Here is a 20,000-nt window from a genome sequence, read left to right as displayed (position 1 = left end):
AGTACTTCTACCTGCGTGCTTTTCAAGTCAGACCTGACTGTTTTTTTGTTTAGGGGTGCCAAACGTGAAACTCCCGAATGCACCTCAAGGTGGATTTCTTCAGGATTTTTTGATTGCATGGCAATTTGCGACGATTCACATGGCTGCCTCTCTAGTTGCTGCTTGTCGTTACAACATTGCCAATGGAAAACCAGAACTCAGACTTAATGCCCCACAGCATGTTGGTCCAACCTTATACAAAGTGTATTCTGCTGCTGAAACGGTTAATGGTCATGGTTTCTTAGTATGCGTCGTTGAATATAATGTATGCTTTCATGTGGGCGTAAGGGCGAGGCTGGGGCCGCAATTAAGCCCACAGCACCAATATAAATAGACATGTTTGCAGTGGTTTGTGGGACTTGTAGTGCCACACATCATGAGATTATCGATTGCATCCCAACATTTATTGAAAACTCAAAGGTTGGCAAGATACAATCTAGCCTGAGGGCCTGATTTAGCTCCAGGGCCTTAAGTTTTACACATGTGTTTTAGTTGCAGTAAACAGGGCTAGCAGTTAGCCAAAAATGTATTTAGTTGCTGTTTTCTAACCAGTGGCCGACACTGTTTCTTGATCTCTACCAACAAGGCTACCAAAGAGCCAAAACTGAGGCTATTATATTCCCCAGTTTCCTATATATGTGTGTGCGTGTGTGTCTATCCATGAACTTCAGAGCCAAGGAAATGGGCCCCATAATGGCAGTTTTGCCAGAGTGTTGTTAGGCACCGGTCCCTAGCCAGCAGTATCCAGAGCTGCTTGTAATCTCCCATGCCCAGCCTGACAGCCAAAGACAGATGGTTTTTAAGCTGAATGGCTGCAGCAGGAATCCGCGAACTGGCTTAATCGGCCATGCCCACACTCTGGGACTGCCAAGGCTGGGCCACAGTTTCCACTGACACTTTCCTCTGGATGGTACCATCCGGTCCCATCATCCCAAAGCCTGCCAGTCCTGCTATATTCGGTTGGTAGCGGTGCAGCCTTCTCGTTTATGGAAGTTGGGTTTTTCTACTACTTTTATGTCAGAATTTATCCAAATACAATCCGGGTGTCTCCTTTCAGCCGTATGTCGGTTTGGCTGATGTGTTTTTGCCCAGTGTTTGCGTCTCGTTAAAATTTGAACTTGCATCAGCTCTCGCATACTGTTCTGTACACATATCTATGTTCTCTATCACCTCCGTTGTCAGTAGTGGATCTCTACTTTACCTCCAGAAGCAGCTCTGCTCAGCTCACTCAGTGTGTGTGTCTCTCTCTCTCTCTCTCTCTCTCTCTCTCTCTCTCTCTCTCTCTCTCTCTCTCTCTCTCTCTCTCTCTCTCCCTCTCCCTCTCCCTCTCCCTCTCCCTCCCTCTCCCTCCCTCCCTCTCTCTCTCTCTCTCTCTCTCTCTCTCTCTCTCTCTCTCCCTCTCCCTCTCCCTCTCTCTCTCTCTCTCTCTCTCCCTCTCTCTCTCTCCCCCTCCCTCCCCCCCTCCCCACTGCCCTTACAGGGATGGCCCCCAGGAGACCACCAGGAAGCTTGGCGTGTTCAACGACGGCGAGCCCAACGAACCGCCCAGCAGCACGTCCAACCAGGTGCTGGTCCGTTTCCGCAGCAACACGGAAAAGGGCGGACTCTTCCGCGTCGGCTACCAGGGTGCGTGGGGAACTCTGACAATTTCCTTTGAAAGAATGGCTTTGTTCGACTAGGCGTACCGTTGTTCACTGTCGTGTATTTATTTGGTTTCTGTTCCAACAGCCTACAGACTCCAGTTTTGCCTGCCTCCCCCCATTATTCCTAATGCTGAGATTTTGATGGCAAGCAAGGAATTTAAAATAGGTGAGTACAACCCATGCTTGAAGCCATCGCACACACAAACACACGCTAACACATGCAAACTCAAACACACTAGGGGATTTTTTTCATATTGAGGAAGAATCCCACCTTAAAGATAAAAGCCATTGTTAAAAAAAGGTAAACCTTAAAATACTCTCTCTCCCTTGGCGCTCTCTCTCTCTCTCTCGCTCTCGCTCTCGCTCTCTCGCTCTCGCTCTCTCGCTCTCGCTCTCTCGCTCTCTCTCTCTCTCTCTCTCTCTCTCTCAATCTCTCGCTCTCTCTCTTTCTCGTTCTCTTCCCTCTCTTTCTTCCCTCCCCCCTCCCCCCACACACACACAGTACCTCAACCCTGAGTCAAGGAAGTGTAACATTTGAAAGCAATGAGTTCCACTGCGAGTTCATTTTCAAGCTTGAGCAACTTTTATTAATAATGTCTCCCAAACAGAGTGAGGAACTTAGTTCATTCTCAATATGCAGACACACACACACACACACACACACACACACACACACACACACACACACACACACACACACACACACACACACACACACACACACACACACACACATACCTGAGTGTACTGACTTTAAGTCCCAAAATCCCCTCAGGCAAGAGGTGAACCTTTACTGACTAGCCAAACTACGTTACCCAGGAGGCTGCAGGGCAGCGATATAAATGAACAGTGAATATGTTATCAGTGAGCCAAAATTGATGCTGGGGCAGGTGCTCTCCTTTTCCTGGAGAAATGAGCACAGAAATTAATTCCCCCTCGCTGTTTATTTCCATAGCTCAGTTGCAAGTGATTTGTCACACAGAATACAAAAGTGGTATCAGAATAAGGCTTCCTCCAACAGGGGTACCTGCTAGGGATTCATAATCCTGGTATATTCCTTCTATCTTTGTCACAGCCAGCTCTAACTTTGCCTCTCCACAAGACAAACAAGGGATTCCGGATTCCTCTCCCAGGAACCCATCGCCAGAGAGCCATTGTCTGTACGCATGTGGAATCACCTCACCCCGAGCCCTTTTTGTGTCCCCTCTCGGCCCACAGGTGACATTGTGCGCTACAGGTGTCTCCCGGGGTACAAGCTGAGCGGGAACGCCATCCTGACCTGTCGCCTGGGCATCCACCTCGAGTTCCAGGGCCCCCCGCCTTCATGCGACGGTGAGCGAGGGCCGAGCGTCCCGCCGACGGGTCTTGCTTGCCATGTAGGAATACAGATTCCTTATTTTGGGTGTTGTTGTCAGTGTCATTTAGCAGATGTTGCTTGATGCAAAGCAACTTCTCAGGAATTTAGATGCAGGTCATTATAAGCTGTATCTCCTGAGAGCAGCCGTATCCGGGCAACACACACTGACCCCAAATGCAAAGAGGTCATAAGGCAAAAACATGTGAGATAACTTTCATGTCTTTCATAGCTTCAAACGTGCATTATGCACAGCAATAGCTATCTCTTTCATGTCATGTTATCTTAACAAAAAAGATAACTGAAAATCATATCACGCTGATAGAGGCCCAAAACCATCTAGCACGTTAACTTATCACCTTAACTTCTTGTAGTTAGAACCTAGCCTTGCCATGGTTATTTTTAGTCATCAAATTTGTGTTAGAACACATAAAACCACAATAAACTGAGAATCCAGTGTCTGGGCACCATTTTCAAACTGCAAACTGTGTTTGCAATCAATGTGTGGTAGCTAAGAGAGGGTTTCACAGAAAATAGACCTGACTTCAATTGCCTTCAATCAGAACACACAGTCTTTATCCCGATCTGGTCATCTATATTCTCCCTGAACATTCAATAGAGAGAGTAGGGTGTCAAATGTCAAAATTGAAGAGTGGGTTCTTTAGTCCCCCGCTTGTATGCTATTTATTTGAATTATTCACTCTGACCCATTGGCATCCAGCTTCACTATTTCACTCATACAAAAAAATCTCAAAGGATTCATTTTTATTATAGCACCAAGCACAAATATAATCCTCCTTGTATCTTTCGACAAGTACTCTATTTACTTTCAATATGATATTTTTGCGCAAAAAGAAATTGACCTAGTGATGAAGACGTTAAGGAGCAGGTTAGGCTCTGGGTGTCTTTCTCAAGGATCCCTTTAATCCTTGACAATGTTGCTGCCTCTTATTCCAAGTGGGGCATTCATACGTACTTCACGTGACCCCGGACCTACGTATTTGTACTTTTTGTGTGGTGGGGAACAATTCCCACCGATGTCATTAGAAGCGGGTGAGAGGATTTGCTCGGAGCGGGGATGTTTAGGTATCGCCACGGTGGCGTCACCGCCACTACCCTGTCCCAGGGGTGCCTGAGCGCTGTCTTTCTGACAGCCCCGGCTGCCAGTGCCTCTCAGTTTGGTGTCACCGCGTGCCTTCATGCAGATGATGTTTTGATCCCATGGGGCCACCGTCCCCCCGGAGGGGAGTAGGGGATGTGTGAGTGGCGCTTTTATTATTTTTTCAGAGCCTGCACACACACACACACACACACACACACACACACACACACACACACACACACACACACACACACACAGACACACACACAGACACACACACACACAGACAGACAGACAGACAGACACAGACACGCACGCACAACCACACACACCCACACATTATTTGATCTTTCATTCTTTTTTCCTTTTACTTTCATTCTTTCTTTTTTGTTTATTCTTTCATTGCTTGTGCTTTTCCACCTATCTTCCTCTTTCTGTCTTTATCCTCCTTACTTTCTTTATTTTTGATGTATCTATTTGTTCTCGTTGTTTTTACTATTCCTAGCTCCCTAGCCGTCTATCATTGCCCTTTGTCTATCAGTCTTTCTTTATATCTTCCTTCTCATTCCGTCTCCCACCTCCCTCTATATTTGATATCAATCCTTGTCTCTGTTTGCATCGACGGGGTCTAAGAGCTACTATTTATCTCCATCTCTACATTTCTTGCCCTCTGTACTCGCCTGGAGTGTTCTCTGGAGTGGTGTGCCGTGAATGTACAAGGAAAGACGAAGAAAAAACCCATTTGATGAATGAAAGTAATTTAGGCCCTCTGAAATAGGAAGGATATGCAAATTACCCCCGTGTGTGGTGGTGGTGGTGTGGGGAATCGGGCAGAGAAGGGGCGAGGTCGGGTTAGAGGAGCTGTGGCGATTAAGGAGATACAGCATTTGTGTGCGTGTGTTTCTGTGATGGGGGGGGGGGGATGTTATGGCAGTGTGGAAGTAGAGCTAGAAGTCCCAACAGAAGCAGAAGACATCAGAGAGAGAGAGAGAGGGAGAGAGTGAGAGAGACTTTACTCATGGTGTCTAAACTCTCCCTTCACCATCGGGTTCTTTCCCCCGTCACGCCAGGGCCTCCTCCCCTTGCCCGCGCCTCGTAACTCATCTCCACCCTAATTGCGTGCAGCAGCCCAGGTCAATCTTTAGCCTTCCTCTCGCCCCCCTGGAAGACCCTTCATAGCATGGCTGGTGAGGTTCTTTCCAAATCCCTTAATCTCACCCTCCTTTCTCTCCATCCTCCTATTTTCCTCTCTCTCTCTCAACCTCTCTCTCTCTCTCTCTCTCTCTCTCTCTCTCTCTCTCTCTCTCTCTCTCTCTCTCTCTCTCTCTCTCTCTCTCTCTCTCTCTCTCTCTCTCTCTCTCACTCTGTCTCTCTCTCTCCCCCTCTTCTTTTGTCTCTCTCTTTCTCGTTCCCATTCCATCACTCAGTCTAGATCCTCTGGTGAGTTGGTTCATTGGAAGGGTGTGTGTGTACAAACATTTGTGTGTGTGCGCACAAACATTTGTGTGTGTGTGTGGATGGGGTAAGGTCTTCAGATTAACATAACGAAGACTATGTAGAGAGATCCACAGCGTAAACCTTATCCAGCTCACTAGTCTAGTTAAAAAGAGATGAGGGATAGGCAGGGGGTACAAAAGAAGGACAGGGGACAAACAGAAGAAGAGAACGTGGACTTCGGATAGCTACGCTAGGGAGTGTCTGTGTTTTCATGTGTGTGTGTGTGTGTGTGTGTGCGTGTGCGTGTGTGTGTGTGTTGGGGGGGGGGGGGGGTCGTCGTGTCAAGACAGGAAGCAGACTAGCAAAGGAGGAGAAAGGAAACGGCGTGTGGCGGGAAGCAGCTCAAGAGCTAACAAGGGAGCGAGCGAGATGGACGGGCGCACAGTGAAAGAGAGAGAGAGAGAAAGAGATGGTGACGGGTTCTAAGAGAAGGAGTGAGGGAGAGAACGACTGAGCCAAAGAGAGAGAGGGGAGAGAAAGGCTTCGTCAGAAGGGCAGCGACGTGGCGGGGAAGCTCATTGTAATGCAGGGGACATGCAGGCTGCAGCTGCACCTATCAAATCACCCTCCCCGCTCTGACAAGTACACTCCCCCCCCTACGTGTCCCGCAGCCAAACACACGCACACGCACACACACACTCAAACACACACACACACGCACGTAAACAACGAACGGATGCGCACACTCACTTATCGAAAATAATGCACTCGATCCCGCAAACACAATGTATTGCCTGTGTGTGTGTGTGTGTGTGTGTGTGTGTGTGTGTGTGTGTGTGTGTGTGTGTGTGTGTGTGTGTGTGTGTGTGTGTGTGTGTGTGTGTGTGTGTGTGTGTGTGTTTCTCTGTGTGTGTGTGTGTGTGTGTGTGTGTGTGTGTGTGTGTGTTTCTGTTTGGAGGGGATATTAGGAGCATTTCAGTTTTGCAGCTATATACTTCACAGAGCGATGCATGAACCTGTGGGGAGAAACGGAAGGCAGACCTCCAAAGTTACCCCACACACACACACACTCAATCACTCACTAAAAGCCCCTCACATCCTTTCACATTCTCCCTGCAACCCCCCCCCCTACCCTCTCCATCAGATGGTTACTTCCCCTCCCTAATGTCACTTTTAACTATGTGTGCATGTGTGTGTCTGTGTGAGTGTGTGTGTGTGTGTCATTCTGGAACTGGCCCAGTGCACGCGTGCCAACACTCACTTACCCATTAACACCCTCAAACAAGGAGTATATTTAGCTTTCTAAAAGCAACCCTCACTCGGTCTATCTGTTTGGGCACACGAATGGGGTTGTCTGTCCAAACATGTGTCAGACATTTCCGGAGGTGCACAGTCAGAAAATATTTATTAAGAAGTTACCATTTTCTATATACCATATTTACAATTCTCTGACTTCTTTCTGTAGAGAATTAAACCCCAAATATTATTCAAGAAAACAGTGTTACAAACAGCCATTTTAAAACTTCAAAACCTCATTTTCAGAGAGTTTTCCCTTTTCCCCTTGAGGATCTTTTCCAGACATTTCCTCCCCTATGATCCCACTGTTGTTTACGGCACAAAGGGTAATGTCTCGTCTCATGGCGGATTCACTTAATAAGCGGCGAGCGACTGACCAAAGCTGCTATAAGCTCATCTCGCCAGCTGTTAGCCAGGGTGTGAAACAGCCATGGAAGAGAAGCCATGGGCTATCTGAAAGGTCAAAGCAAACATCCATCTCTCCTCCTAACTCCCCTGACCTTTCTAGCCCCAACCCAGACACATGAATGCAACTTTGGGCAGCGATCAGGGACAGACGTAAGCCTATTGAGGCAGAACTTCCGTATTTAGGTGAATGGTGCTATTAGAGTGTAAGTGAACGCCCTTGTTTTAGTTGAAATTCAAACACTATAAGATAAAAAGCATTTTTTCTGTGATGAATCAACCACTGACCAGACAGCGATCCACACATCCACACAAACCACCTGTATCTCAGCATGAAAATAAATGTTCACAGGTGAGTGGAACGTTTACAAACTGGTTGGTGACGACTTCAGAAACTTGCCGTGGGTTAGCTTCAGGATTGTACTCGTGTTTTCAAGTATGGTCCTATTGCAGTTACAGGTGAAGATTGCATTACCATTTTTAAAAATATACATATATCTATCCCCCAGTGATATTTAAGAAAGTATCATCTGTTCTTATGCACATCTTGTCACGCACTAAACAAATTTGTACCTAATTGTGTTTAATACAAGAGTGTTCCTGTAAATCAGGAGCTTAATGTGTTAATGATTTGCACTTGTTGTGCAAACGTGTATTCTGTTAGGTGCAGCTAAAAAACATGATATCTTATGTATGGGCATCTGGTCTACCTAAACAGTTGAACGTGATCGATTGCAACGTGCCTAATAATGATCCTAATTATTCCCAAATAGCGTTAGATTAGCAGCCCTTTTAACTGGCTAATAATACTTTAGAATTATGGCAACGAAACATCAAAAAGGTACCCAATGAATAATAAATAAATAAATGCATTCAGTCTACCTACCTGTAATTGACAGCTTGTTTTTCGGCTTCTACATATATGCAACAGCCCATGGCAGTGAACTATATCGAGTGTGACACGCTAAGCTAAGTTAAAACAAAGGCTTTTTATGAATGTGACCAATGTCGCCTGCTTGAATTTGTAGAGATTTAAAGCGTTTTTACCCGAACACACCATTTAGAAGGATGGCAAGGCAAACCAAGAGAGACATCCACGCAATCAAACATTTGTTCAGGTTAATGGACTTGCACACACAGGGACACACACAAATACATACCATTAATATAAAGACACAAAACTCACACAGCCATCGATGCATGCCTGCGCTCACACACTCAAGCAAACACACACATACAAAGTCGTAGCAATAAATACAAACTACCACCCACATGCAGGCATGAACAGCACTCTTTATGGACGATAGTAGCATGAAAATGGTGAAGGTTGTTTATCCAAACACCTGTCAAGGCCTATTCAAGCGTTTTCTTAAGGCAAAGACACAGACACACCGGCACATACACACACATACACACACGCTGCTGAGCAGCACTTGTTCATGCTCTATTGCTTGCTGTCCTAGGTCTTAATCCCTTTACGTCAGCATACTCTTATGCTTTGTACACTTTTTGTATGCAATGTTCATAGATTTGAGGGCTGTTGACGGCAGGTGTTTCCAAATCGATGGCTTCCGTTGTTATTAAGGTAGACAGTTTGCTATGGCTTAACTCCTGAGCTGAACTTGATTTAACTTTGAAGGCATGGGATTTCCTTCATTTGTGGCTCCTTTCCAGCACGTCCTCACAGCCTGTCTATGCCTACGTCGATTCATAGAGTTGGCAACTCCAAGGCTGTCTGGAAAGTCGGAGAAATTCTGACTGAAGGCGTCCAATAAATATATAAATACGGCTACAGGCTAATAAATTATTATTGATATTTTATTTTATCGTTTTTGGGGTTTTGCTTACTGTTATTTATTTTCCGTTTTTTTATTTGTATTCATGCTGACCGGGTATCTTTCCAGGCCGACCTCAGGCCGCTACGACATAAGCTTAGCTTCTTGCTAGCAGAAGGTCGCAGCATGTCGTTGATGTTTCCCACAAGGGCGCCGAAAAACCCAAGCGAACGAGAGATGTGTGCGTGCTTGGAACGTGGCCCTTTCGTTTGGTTTTCCTGTGCTACACACAAGTTTGTGTATCGCAAAGCACATTTATGTGATTAATTCTGAAAGGGGTCAGGGTGGGGGGATGGGGAAAAAGGAAGAGCGAGATAGAATACACTCATCTCATGGAATGTCAGTGATAGCATCAACTCGTTTTCTTAGGAGTGGCCATTTTTTGTGCTCCGTCAGTCCTTGTTTTCCCGGGACAGCGGCGAGAGTCTCAACTGACAATTACCTTAAAGTGTGCCTTCCAACCACTGGAAGACTCAATCCAATCCAATTTGTGTCTCCTCTGCGATTTATGTCCGCCGAGGAGAATGAACATCCATTTCTAGTTATCAGCAATTACAAAAAAAAAATACCTCAGGAACAATAAACAATCCTGCCATTCGCTTCGCCTTTCATTTGAATGAGTTTGGATTAATTTCACCGTTGATCTTCTCTCTTTATAACTCAATCTCTCGCTTTCACTCACTCACTTTGTCTCTCTGTCGGTCTCCCTCGCCCGGTCTTTCATTCTCTCTCTGTCTCCGGTTGTTTGACTGTTTCTCTGGCTCTGCCTGTCTCCATCTCTCTTTGTATCATTCCTCTCCCTTCCTGCTGTTCTCATTCCGTTCATCTCTCTCACTCCGACTCTCTCTCTCCTCTCTCTCTCTCTCTCTCTCTCTCTCTCTCTCGCCCACAGTGACGTGTCCCATGAACGAGGTGCTGACGGCCTCCACGGGGGTCATCATGAGCCATTCCCCCGGCAACGGCTTCCCCCACTTTGAGTCGTGCTCCTGGGTGGTGAAGGTGGAGCCGGGCTACAACATCACCTTCACCATAGAGCACTTCATGACCAGCCGGCAGTTCGACGAGCTTGAGATCTTTGATGGTGAGCACATTTTTGTCCTATGGAAATCTAAATGGTGAAAAAAAATTATAATAAAACGCGTATCACAGGATAAGAAATTGTGTTTGATGTATTTTTTTCGAAAGGAATTCAATATTTGAAACCTTTTTTTTTTTTTTTTTTTTTTTATGTATTACGGTAGCATGTATGAAAACCCCCGAAGCTCGCCCACTTTTTTTTTTACGATTACCGTTTTTTATGGAAGACTGCATGATAAACGTAGAACGAATGTAACTCAGAACGCTCCGAACCAGTTATTGCCGTGGGTTAATCAGTCGGTTGTGACGTCACAATATTAAAAGCAAGGACAAGGACCACATAAATCTGTAGCCAATATAAAAAATAAAAGAAAACCTTAAAAAGACGGAACCAGAATTGGTTCCTCGCAAAAAAACGGCCCATTTGTTGAAGGAGTTGGGTCTTGGGGTTGGAGAGAGAGAGAGAGGGGGTGCGAGAGAGAGCCGGAAAAGCCTTTTACATGATGTAGGAGGTAATCAACAGAACCCCTGTGTACGAGAGGAGCCACCGATCGGCCGCTACGGACACTTCCAGCGCGGGGTCAGAGCAAAGCACGACCTCATTTCAAATGAGATTTCAATCCAACCTGAAGTCAGCACAGAAGGTCAGCACCCATCCGCCGTCGTAATACGAGCTTGAATAGACCCGGCGTTACGGGAAGGTAAAAAAATATATATAGTGCGGGTACATGTGATGGTTCTCACCTTGTCTTTTATGTATTTTTTTTTAATACACATAAAATGGAGACAGCGTTGTGGCGGATCAGTGAGCGGTCGCTCATGATAATGAGGCGTGTGGATGTTTTATGGATCCCGTCCGCGTAGCTACAGCTTTCCTGCTTCTTCCCCCCCCCCCTCAGGACTGCACATTAACAGGGAACCCGGGCAAACTCACTATTGAGTGCCCACGTTCGTCCTTGGCACGTTTTCAAAATGGCGGCCGTTACTTTTCCAAAGACTTTCGCCCAACAGAATAACCTTATGAATCATGCTGGTCGGCAAAAACACACACACACACACACACACACAGACACAGAGACAGACAGACAGACAGACAGACAGACAGACAGACATCTAAAAGCGATTCAACGAGAGACAGTCGCAGCTCTACTGCAGTATGCAGAAGAAAGTCTCATCCCCATGGCGACGGCAGCTCCGCCCTCGTTGTCGCAAATGAGCATGTCGTTAAAGGGCACTGTGAGAGACCCGGTCCGCTCCCAATCGTACTGAGTGAGAGAATGGCCGGCCTTCGGCAGAAGTGTTCACTGATTGCCAGCCTGTCCCGTAATGAGCTGGGGCGCGGGGGGCCAGAGGTTTCTCTGTGAGGAAAGACTCGTTGAGTCATTTTTTTTTCCCCCCCGAGTCATGAGTCGAGCAAAAATTTTGTTGTCCTCCAATGTGATCGATTAACGGCCGTTCTTTCAGAGGTGGAATTTGCGGGGTGTGTGTGTACCAAGGAGTTACACAATCTGATGACCTTCTTGTGGAATAAATTGCTAAAACAAATCCTCTCTCTCCCTATCGCTCTCCTCTCTCTCTCTGACTTTACTCTGTCTCGCTCTCTCATCTCTCACTTTATTCATCTCCCAATCTCTCTTTTGCTCTTACTCTTTCTTTTTCTTCTGTCTCTTTCTCAATCTCTTGATTCATCTCTCTCTATCTCCTCTCTCTCTCTCTCTCCGTCTCAGCTCTCTCTCTCTCTCTCTCTCATCTCTCTCTCTCTCTCTCTCTCCTCTCTTCTCTCTCTCTCTCTCTCTCTCTCTCTCTCTCTCTTCTCCACATCCAGGCCGTCCCGACAGAGCAACCTCCTGATCACCCTGACCGGCAACTACTCCAGCCCACTGAGCATCACGAGCTCGGGCAACAAGGTGTACCTGCACTGGTCCTTCGACCACACCACCAGCCACAAGGGCTTCCGCATACGATACTCAGGTAGGACGTTCCTACCTCAGTCAACATCAGCAACGTTGCACACATAGCCGCAATGAAATCAAAAACACACACCGTTGGGAAAAAAAAATATCAAGATGTTGTTGCCAACGGGTAGTCTCATCAGAGGATTGTTTGTCACGTCAACATGGAGTTCCCCGAGGCGAGGATCATAATTTAGGGCCTGCTGTTTACAGAGCTAAACGAAGGGGAAGGCACCTGGCTCTAGCCCTCGATTCCCTGTTGTCTGTTGCCAGGGTAACGTCGAGGCGCCTGTTTTTCCACGGTTTGTTTCCTTCTGCTTTGTCCCGGCCCTGTGAAGGATGGGTCGCGGTGCGCTCCGCCGCTGAATATCTGGTTCCAAATTAAGTATCCACAACAAGGCTCCGTCTGTTCTTCATCAGCACCGCTGTCTGCCTCGCGGCTAATGCCGTCCCCAGCCGCCTACCCCCTCATACGCCCACCTTTTACCAAGAAGCCCGGCCCCCCTTCAGTTTTTCTCCACAGCTGGATGTTTTTGAGGCCTAGTCTTCCCCTAACAGCACCATCTCTACACTCTCTGTCATCACTACCAACTACCACCACCTCCATCATCACCACTACATCATCACTACCAACTACCACCACCTCCATCATCACTACCAACTACCACCACCTCCATCATCACTACCAACTACCACCACCTCCATCATCACTACCAACTACCACCCCCCTCCATCATCACCACCACATCATCACTACCAACTACCACCACCTCCATCATCACTACCAACTACCACCACCTCCATCATCACTACCAACTACCACCACCTCCATCATCACCACCTCCATCACTACCAACTACCACCACCTCATCACCACCACATCATCACTACCAACTACCACCACCTCCATCATCAACCAACTACCACCACCTCCATCATCACTACCAACTACCACCACCTCCATCATCACCACCACATCATCACTACCAACTACCACCACCTCCATCATCACCACCACATCATCACTACCAACTACCACCACCTCCATCATCACCACCACATCATCACTACCAACTACCACCACCTCCATCATCCCACCTCCATCATCACTACCAACTACCACCACCTCCATCATCACCACCACATCATCACTACCAACTACCACCACCTCCATCATCACTACCAACTACCACCACCTCCATCATCACTACCAACTACCACCACCTCCATCATCACCACCACATCATCACTACCAACTACCACCACCTCCATCATCACCACCACATCATCACTACCAACTACCACCACCTCCATCATCACCACCACATCATCACTACCAACTACCACCACCTCCATCATCACTACCAACTACCACCCCATCATCACCACCTCCATCATCCCTACCAACTACCACCACCTCCATCATCACTACCAACTACCACCACCTCCATCATCACCACCACATCATCTACCAACTACCACCACCTCCATCATCACTACCAACTACCACCACCTCCATCATCACTACCAACTACCACCACCTCCATCATCACCACCTCCATCATCACTACCAACTACCACCACCTCCATCATCACCACCACATCATCACTACAACTACCACCACCTCCATCATCACTACCACATCATCACTACCAACTACCACCACCTCCATCATCACCTCTACATCATCACTACCAACTACCACCACCTCCATCATCACTACCAACTACCACCACCTCCATCATCACCACCTCCATCATCACTACCAACTACCACACCTCCATCATCACCACCACATCATCACTACCAACTACCACCACCTCCCATCACTACCAACTACCACCACCTCCATCATCACTACCAACTACCACCACCTCCATCATCACCACCTCCATCATCACTACCAACTACCACCACCTCCATCATCACTACCACATCATCACTACCAACTACCACCACCTCCATCATCACTACCAACTACCACCACCTCCATCATCACTACCAACTACCACCACCTCCATCATCACCACCTCCATCATCCCTACCAACTACCACCACCTCCATCATCACTACCTACCACCACCTCCATCATCACCACACATCATCACTACCAACTACCACCACCTCCATCATCACTACCAACTACCACCACCTCCATCATCACTACCAACTACCACCACCTCCATCATCACCACCTCCATCACCCTACCAACTACCACCACCTCCATCATCACTACCAACTACCACCACCTCCATCATCACCACCACATCATCACTACCAACTACCACCACCTCCATCATCACTACCAACTACCACCACCTCATCATCACTACAACTACACCACCTCCATCATCACCACCTCCATCATCACTACCAACTACCACCACCTCCATCATCACCACCACATCATCACTACCAACTACCACCACCTCCATCATCACTACCACATCATCACTACCAACTACCACACTCCATCATCACTACCACATCATCACTACCAACTACCACCACCTCCATCATCACTACCAACTACCACCACCTCCATCATCACTACCACATCATCACTACCAACTACCACCACCTCCATCATCACACCACATCATCACTACCAACTACCACCTCCATCATCACCACCACATCATCACTACCAACTACCACCACCTCCATCATCACCACCACATCATCACTACCAACTACCACCACCTCCATCCTCACTACCTCCATCATCACTACATACCAACACCCACCTCCATCCTCACCACCGCCATCATCACTACCAACCACCGCCCACCACCATCATCACCACCACATCATCATCATCATCATCCCCACTACCCCCATCAACACCACCACCACCAACTACCAGTACCGACCCCAACATCCACACCAACCACTTGCTTACCTACATCATTGTCATCGCCATCCTTTAGATTCCTCTGCCTCCATCATTTTTCTATTCATGCCCTGATGGCTCATGTCTCACCACACTAAGCGACAGATGGACGGAAGAGACATCTCAACAGCTCACACGTCGCCGGGGCCAAGGTGGAGTTGGAAGCAGACGGCAGGGATGGATTAGCCTGGGACCTAGACGAATCTGCGAGCTCATGTTTTATTTGCTCTGGCAGATGGTCTAGCCCCACTCCCGTTCAGATGGATTTCCAGCAGACCTGACCCTGGATGGGACCATTCAGAACCGTTTATCTAATAGGGGGCAGGTTCAATGCGATGAGTGTACAAAAAAAGGCATTTTCGTAAAAACTACAAAAATGGCTCCCGCTGTTGTGGAACAGTAAGTTGAATTGGCTTTCGCGACAGTTTTAAACTCACTAAAGGGTATATATCGATTGCACTTCAAGCTTTTGTTTGTAAGAAAGGTGTGTTCCCTGTAGTTCCGATAGGGTTTTTTAAAGTTTTGCTCAGCACCTTGTCAGATGTTTTGTTGCTCTGATTGGTTGTAGGACGATCCAATTGTAGCTCTTGATAATGCCCCTTGGAAATCAAAAGTGAACTGAGAAGTTCAAGACTAACACGCTTTTGCGAATTGGTCTGCCCGATGTCAGGCTACGTGTGGATTGGTTCGAAGTGGGATAACAGATGGTGCGGGAGATCCTACATCTACAGCTGTGTTCTCTATCAATCCACCACCCCCCTCCTCCACCCACCCACCTCCTCCTCTCTCTCTCTTCTCTCTTTCTCTGTCTCTCTCTCTCTCACTCTCGCTGAAACTATTGAACTGTCTTCCATCAACTGCTTTAGTGAGCCTTCCCTCGATCCCTGCAGTCTCTTTCTGCCCCACCCCCCCCCCCCCCCCCCCCCCCCCCCCCCCCCCCCCCCCCCCCCCCCCTATACTCATTATCTTTCCCCATCTCAGACTCGCCATTTCCTCTCTCTCTCTCCTCTCTCTCTCTCTCTCTCTCTCTCTCTCTCTCTTTTTCTTTTTTTCATTCCACGTCACTCACTCGCCTCATTTAGATGTGCGTTCAGCCCGTCCTCCCCAAAGACCTGTTGAAGATTCTCTCCTCCACCAGTCTGTCTGTCCCTCTTGGCTGTCTGTCTGTCAGTCTGGCTATCCCGCTCCAGTTTTTCATCTCTTAATCTCTCTCTCTCTCTGTCTCTGTCTCTCTCTGTCTCTGTCTCTCCCTCACTCCATTGCAGCCACACACAACCCACATGCCCCCCACACATGCACACACATAGTCACACACACACAGACACACACACACACGCACACCAAGATCCCCCTCCCCCTCCCTTCGTCCCCATTTTCCTGTCTATTTCTCCATTTCAATCCATTTGCCTGGTGACACAAGAATCTGCTTCTCCCCCTGCGTCAGAAGGGCCTGATTGCAGAAGGGACGGGCTGTACCTTCCACAGACAGAAGCAGACAGATGGAGAGACAGAGCGGGGAAGAGAGGGGGAGAACAAGGGGGAGAAGTGAAGGAGCGCGCTGGGGTGCCTCCACGGATGTCATTTACACTGACTGACGGAGGAAGAGTGTGCCAGACAAACTCCACCACCACCGTTCAGGATGGAGGTGTTCCACAACACAACAGCAAGGCTATGAACATCCTGTTGTTTTGAAGCTAGCCTCGGACTAAGTCTTATTCTAGTGAACGTCAAGGCCGTAAAGTCAAGACAACAGATGGTTTGATAAAGGGTCAAGGCACCGTGTCTGTTCAGGATTCCTTTGTGGGATTGCCAAGGTGATGAACTGATGCAGTCCGACCCCCTTTGAAGGAATTGTTCTACAGCCAATGATAGGTTTACCCAATGTTTCCCTCAACAGTACCAAAATTGGTCCAAACAGAGGGTTTTTCATTTTTTGTGTTATGTCAAACTATAAGTAGAAAAAAGGCTGGCTATGTTTTATTCAGGTGTCAACATTGATGGCTGATACATTTAGTTGTTGTCTGTGCTTGGCGCTTGCATGCCCGACCCAACCGTAGTTAGGTTTTCATTTTGAGGATGTGGGTGGTTTTGGGCATAATTTGCATTTTTATAGAGATGTAATGTGGTCCTAGAGATTAAGTGTAATGGATGGCATGCTTTAACACGTCCTTGTCCTCCAAGCATCCTATTATACACCCCCTCAGACACACACAAACCACACACACACACACACACACACACACACACACACACACACACACACACACACACGAAGACACACACACGAAGACACACACATACACACACCCTGCTGCTCTTAATGTCATACCGGCCCTGAGCATATCACAAGAATGGCATCGTTTTTAGTAGTCCTAAAGAATGTGGTGTTCTGTTCTTTAATGCTGGTGAATTCAAGGTACATTTGCAGGACATTCATATCTCATTCAATTCCCTCTTTCCTTTCAATTTTCTTTGACCTTTACTCATATTGATCTCACGGTCATCTTTGCTAATTAAAATAAGATCTGGGCAAGGAGACTTTAATTAATGTTGGCTCTTTTCTGTCTTGCCACCCAAGACAGGAAGACCGGCAGTTTCCTCTATAATATCATACCTCGAACACAGTGACAGAATCCTCCTTCCATATTCAAAGTTTGAACAGAAATGTGTTTTTATCCACCTCTTTGATCGCCATCACCATATCACCATCGACAAAGCATGTTATTTTTCCACCACAGCGGCGTACTGCAGCCCTCCCAGAAACCCCTTCAATGGCACGGTGCACAGCCTGACCGGCACCAAGCTGGGCAGCACTCTGCGCTTCAGCTGCGACCAGGGCTTCCGTCTGGTGGGCCAGAGCAGCGCAACCTGCACCCGCAACCAGCAGGGCATCTACCAGTGGAACGCCCCGGTGCCGCTCTGCCAAGGTAAACCGGGAGGGCGGGGCCGGACAGGGGTCAGAGCGGGAGCAGGAGAGTAAGCGGTTGTAGGGGGAGAAGCGCTGCTCCGTGAGCTGCCACCCCCTCGCACGGTGGATAGACCCTGTGTTGACCTTTAGTGCGGTCGACTGCACACATATTTGCGGAAGCTGCGAATATGTCTCCCTAATCTCGTCTTAATAAAGTTGACGGTTGAGAGTTGTGTCGCACACTGCTGACTGCACAGGGGGGGGAAGGGAATGGGGGGGGAATAAAGGACTCTTGCAGCTGACGCTTTTGTTTTCTATGCCAACCGCTCCGACAATCTGTTTCAGTACATTGTTCTGGCATTATAAAGATCACAGCGGTGTACGATTATTATGATGCACCCATGAGGGATGACAACAGCCTCGCATTTTGCGTCTACTATGTTTACTGGGGCTCACCCGCTGATTTGATCATTTGTAGTGATTTCCATAAGATGCAAAGTCTATTTCGAGTAAAAACCTTGGAGGTAATCTTCGGGGGTAGACTTGGTGGCCCGATGCTAATGAGCTAACCACGTGTGTGTTAACCACGCAGCCAATGTGCCTTGTACAAACTCAAAGGTTATTTTACGACTTGCAGATACATGTCATTGCCTCTCTCTTTCAAGCCACTTTCCTGTCTCTCTATATTTTCTGGTCCATAAAGGCATCAAACAACCATACAAATATATATATAATAAATTAAAAGAAGATAATCTGAAGATAAAAAGATGGGTACATGCTGTAAACCAAGTTGACATGTATCATCCTTGTGTGTAAACCATCCACCATACCGGACAATACCTGAAAAAAACAGCCTCCATCTTGCATGGGGACTCTAGTATTTGCTATTCACGATGGACGGTGAGTCGGTCGGGCATCCACTCACAGTCTGGTCAAAACAGCAGCAGGTGCAGCTCTCCCGCATAAAATACTCGCGCTGGCTCTGGAGTCCACTATTTACCATCGGGCGTATCGGAACGAAGCCGATTTTCTGTGCAGAACTGTCTAGTGTATTCAAACAGCAGGTGTGACTCTATACTGGGACTGGTGGGGGGTGAACTCTGGGTACAACGCTGGTTTATTAGTATGGGCTCCCTTCCTGGAAAAACAAACACATTTTTCCGCGACGCAGATGTTTTCAATTTGGCATCAAACGGTCGGAGCAACAAACCACCGAAACATCTCAGGTGTATTTCAAACAACAATAAACAAAAAAAAGGTGCATTTACTCTCTCACTCGCTGCCTTCCCCCCAGTGCTGTCCTGCGGGATGCCGGTGCCACCGGTCAACGGTAGCATCTTGGGCCAGGACTTCACCCTGGGAGCCAGGGCCCAGTACCAGTGCAACCCCGGGTTCAGGCTCCAGGGGCCCATCACCACCTCGGTGGTCTGCCAGGAGTCCGGGCGGTGGAGCGCCATCGAGGCCCCGCCCAGATGCATGCGTAAGTCTTCCTCACCCCTGCTGAAACTTCATCAGTGCTAGGTCCACTCTCTGCTGTGCTCCGTGGGGAGAGTTGCCAAAACTTTATTTTTTAACATTGGAACCAATGTATAATGACGAGGGGAAGTGGTGACTTTAAGCTAGCGCCATCGAGCGTTAGCGATTTATTTTGTTTGGTCAGCGCCGTCTGACGCATTGCGTTCGTTGCCGTGGAGATACTTCCATTGATATCGAGGCAATGTTTCCCAGCTGAATGCAAAAGTAATTCAGTTGGAGCAGGGCATTTGTACAGAATGAATGATAGGTAGAAAATGATGTGTAGGAATTAGTCCACAGCTAATTAAGCTTTTCATAGACGTGTAAATACAGACGTGCATATACTTTATTCCCAAAATAGGTATCCCAGACCATATTCCAGAGTATATAGAGCATATATACAGCGATCATAATATAAATGCTTTTAAGATGGCGCATCCCATAAATAAATCATCACAGTAAACCCATGCATAGTCACATGATCGATTGAAACATGCATAGACATTATGTAAATTATGGATTATATAAACAGTCTACTCCCA

At 47.5% G+C, this 20,000-nt stretch overlaps 1 protein-coding gene across 1 annotated transcript in view; it reads left to right on the top strand.

Moving 5' to 3' along the window:
• csmd2 (CUB and Sushi multiple domains 2) overlaps positions 1 to 20,000 on the top strand; it is a 244,295-nt gene that overhangs the window by 185,498 nt on the left and 38,797 nt on the right. Inside the window, exons 45-51 of the mRNA XM_030347780.1 lie at positions 1,520 to 1,665; positions 1,768 to 1,848; positions 2,901 to 3,014; positions 10,004 to 10,196; positions 12,014 to 12,159; positions 17,774 to 17,962; positions 19,238 to 19,423. Of these exons, the coding sequence (XP_030203640.1) occupies positions 1,520 to 1,665; positions 1,768 to 1,848; positions 2,901 to 3,014; positions 10,004 to 10,196; positions 12,014 to 12,159; positions 17,774 to 17,962; positions 19,238 to 19,423 (1,055 nt within the window). The remainder of the gene's footprint in view (positions 1 to 1,519; positions 1,666 to 1,767; positions 1,849 to 2,900; positions 3,015 to 10,003; positions 10,197 to 12,013; positions 12,160 to 17,773; positions 17,963 to 19,237; positions 19,424 to 20,000) is intronic.

Source organism: Gadus morhua, chromosome 22 (assembly GCF_902167405.1).
Source record: "Gadus morhua chromosome 22, gadMor3.0, whole genome shotgun sequence".
In the NCBI taxonomy this organism is placed as follows: Eukaryota; Metazoa; Chordata; class Actinopteri; order Gadiformes; family Gadidae; genus Gadus; species Gadus morhua.
Note: the sequence above shows the minus strand (reverse complement) of the source record. Positions and strands in the feature narration are given on the sequence as shown.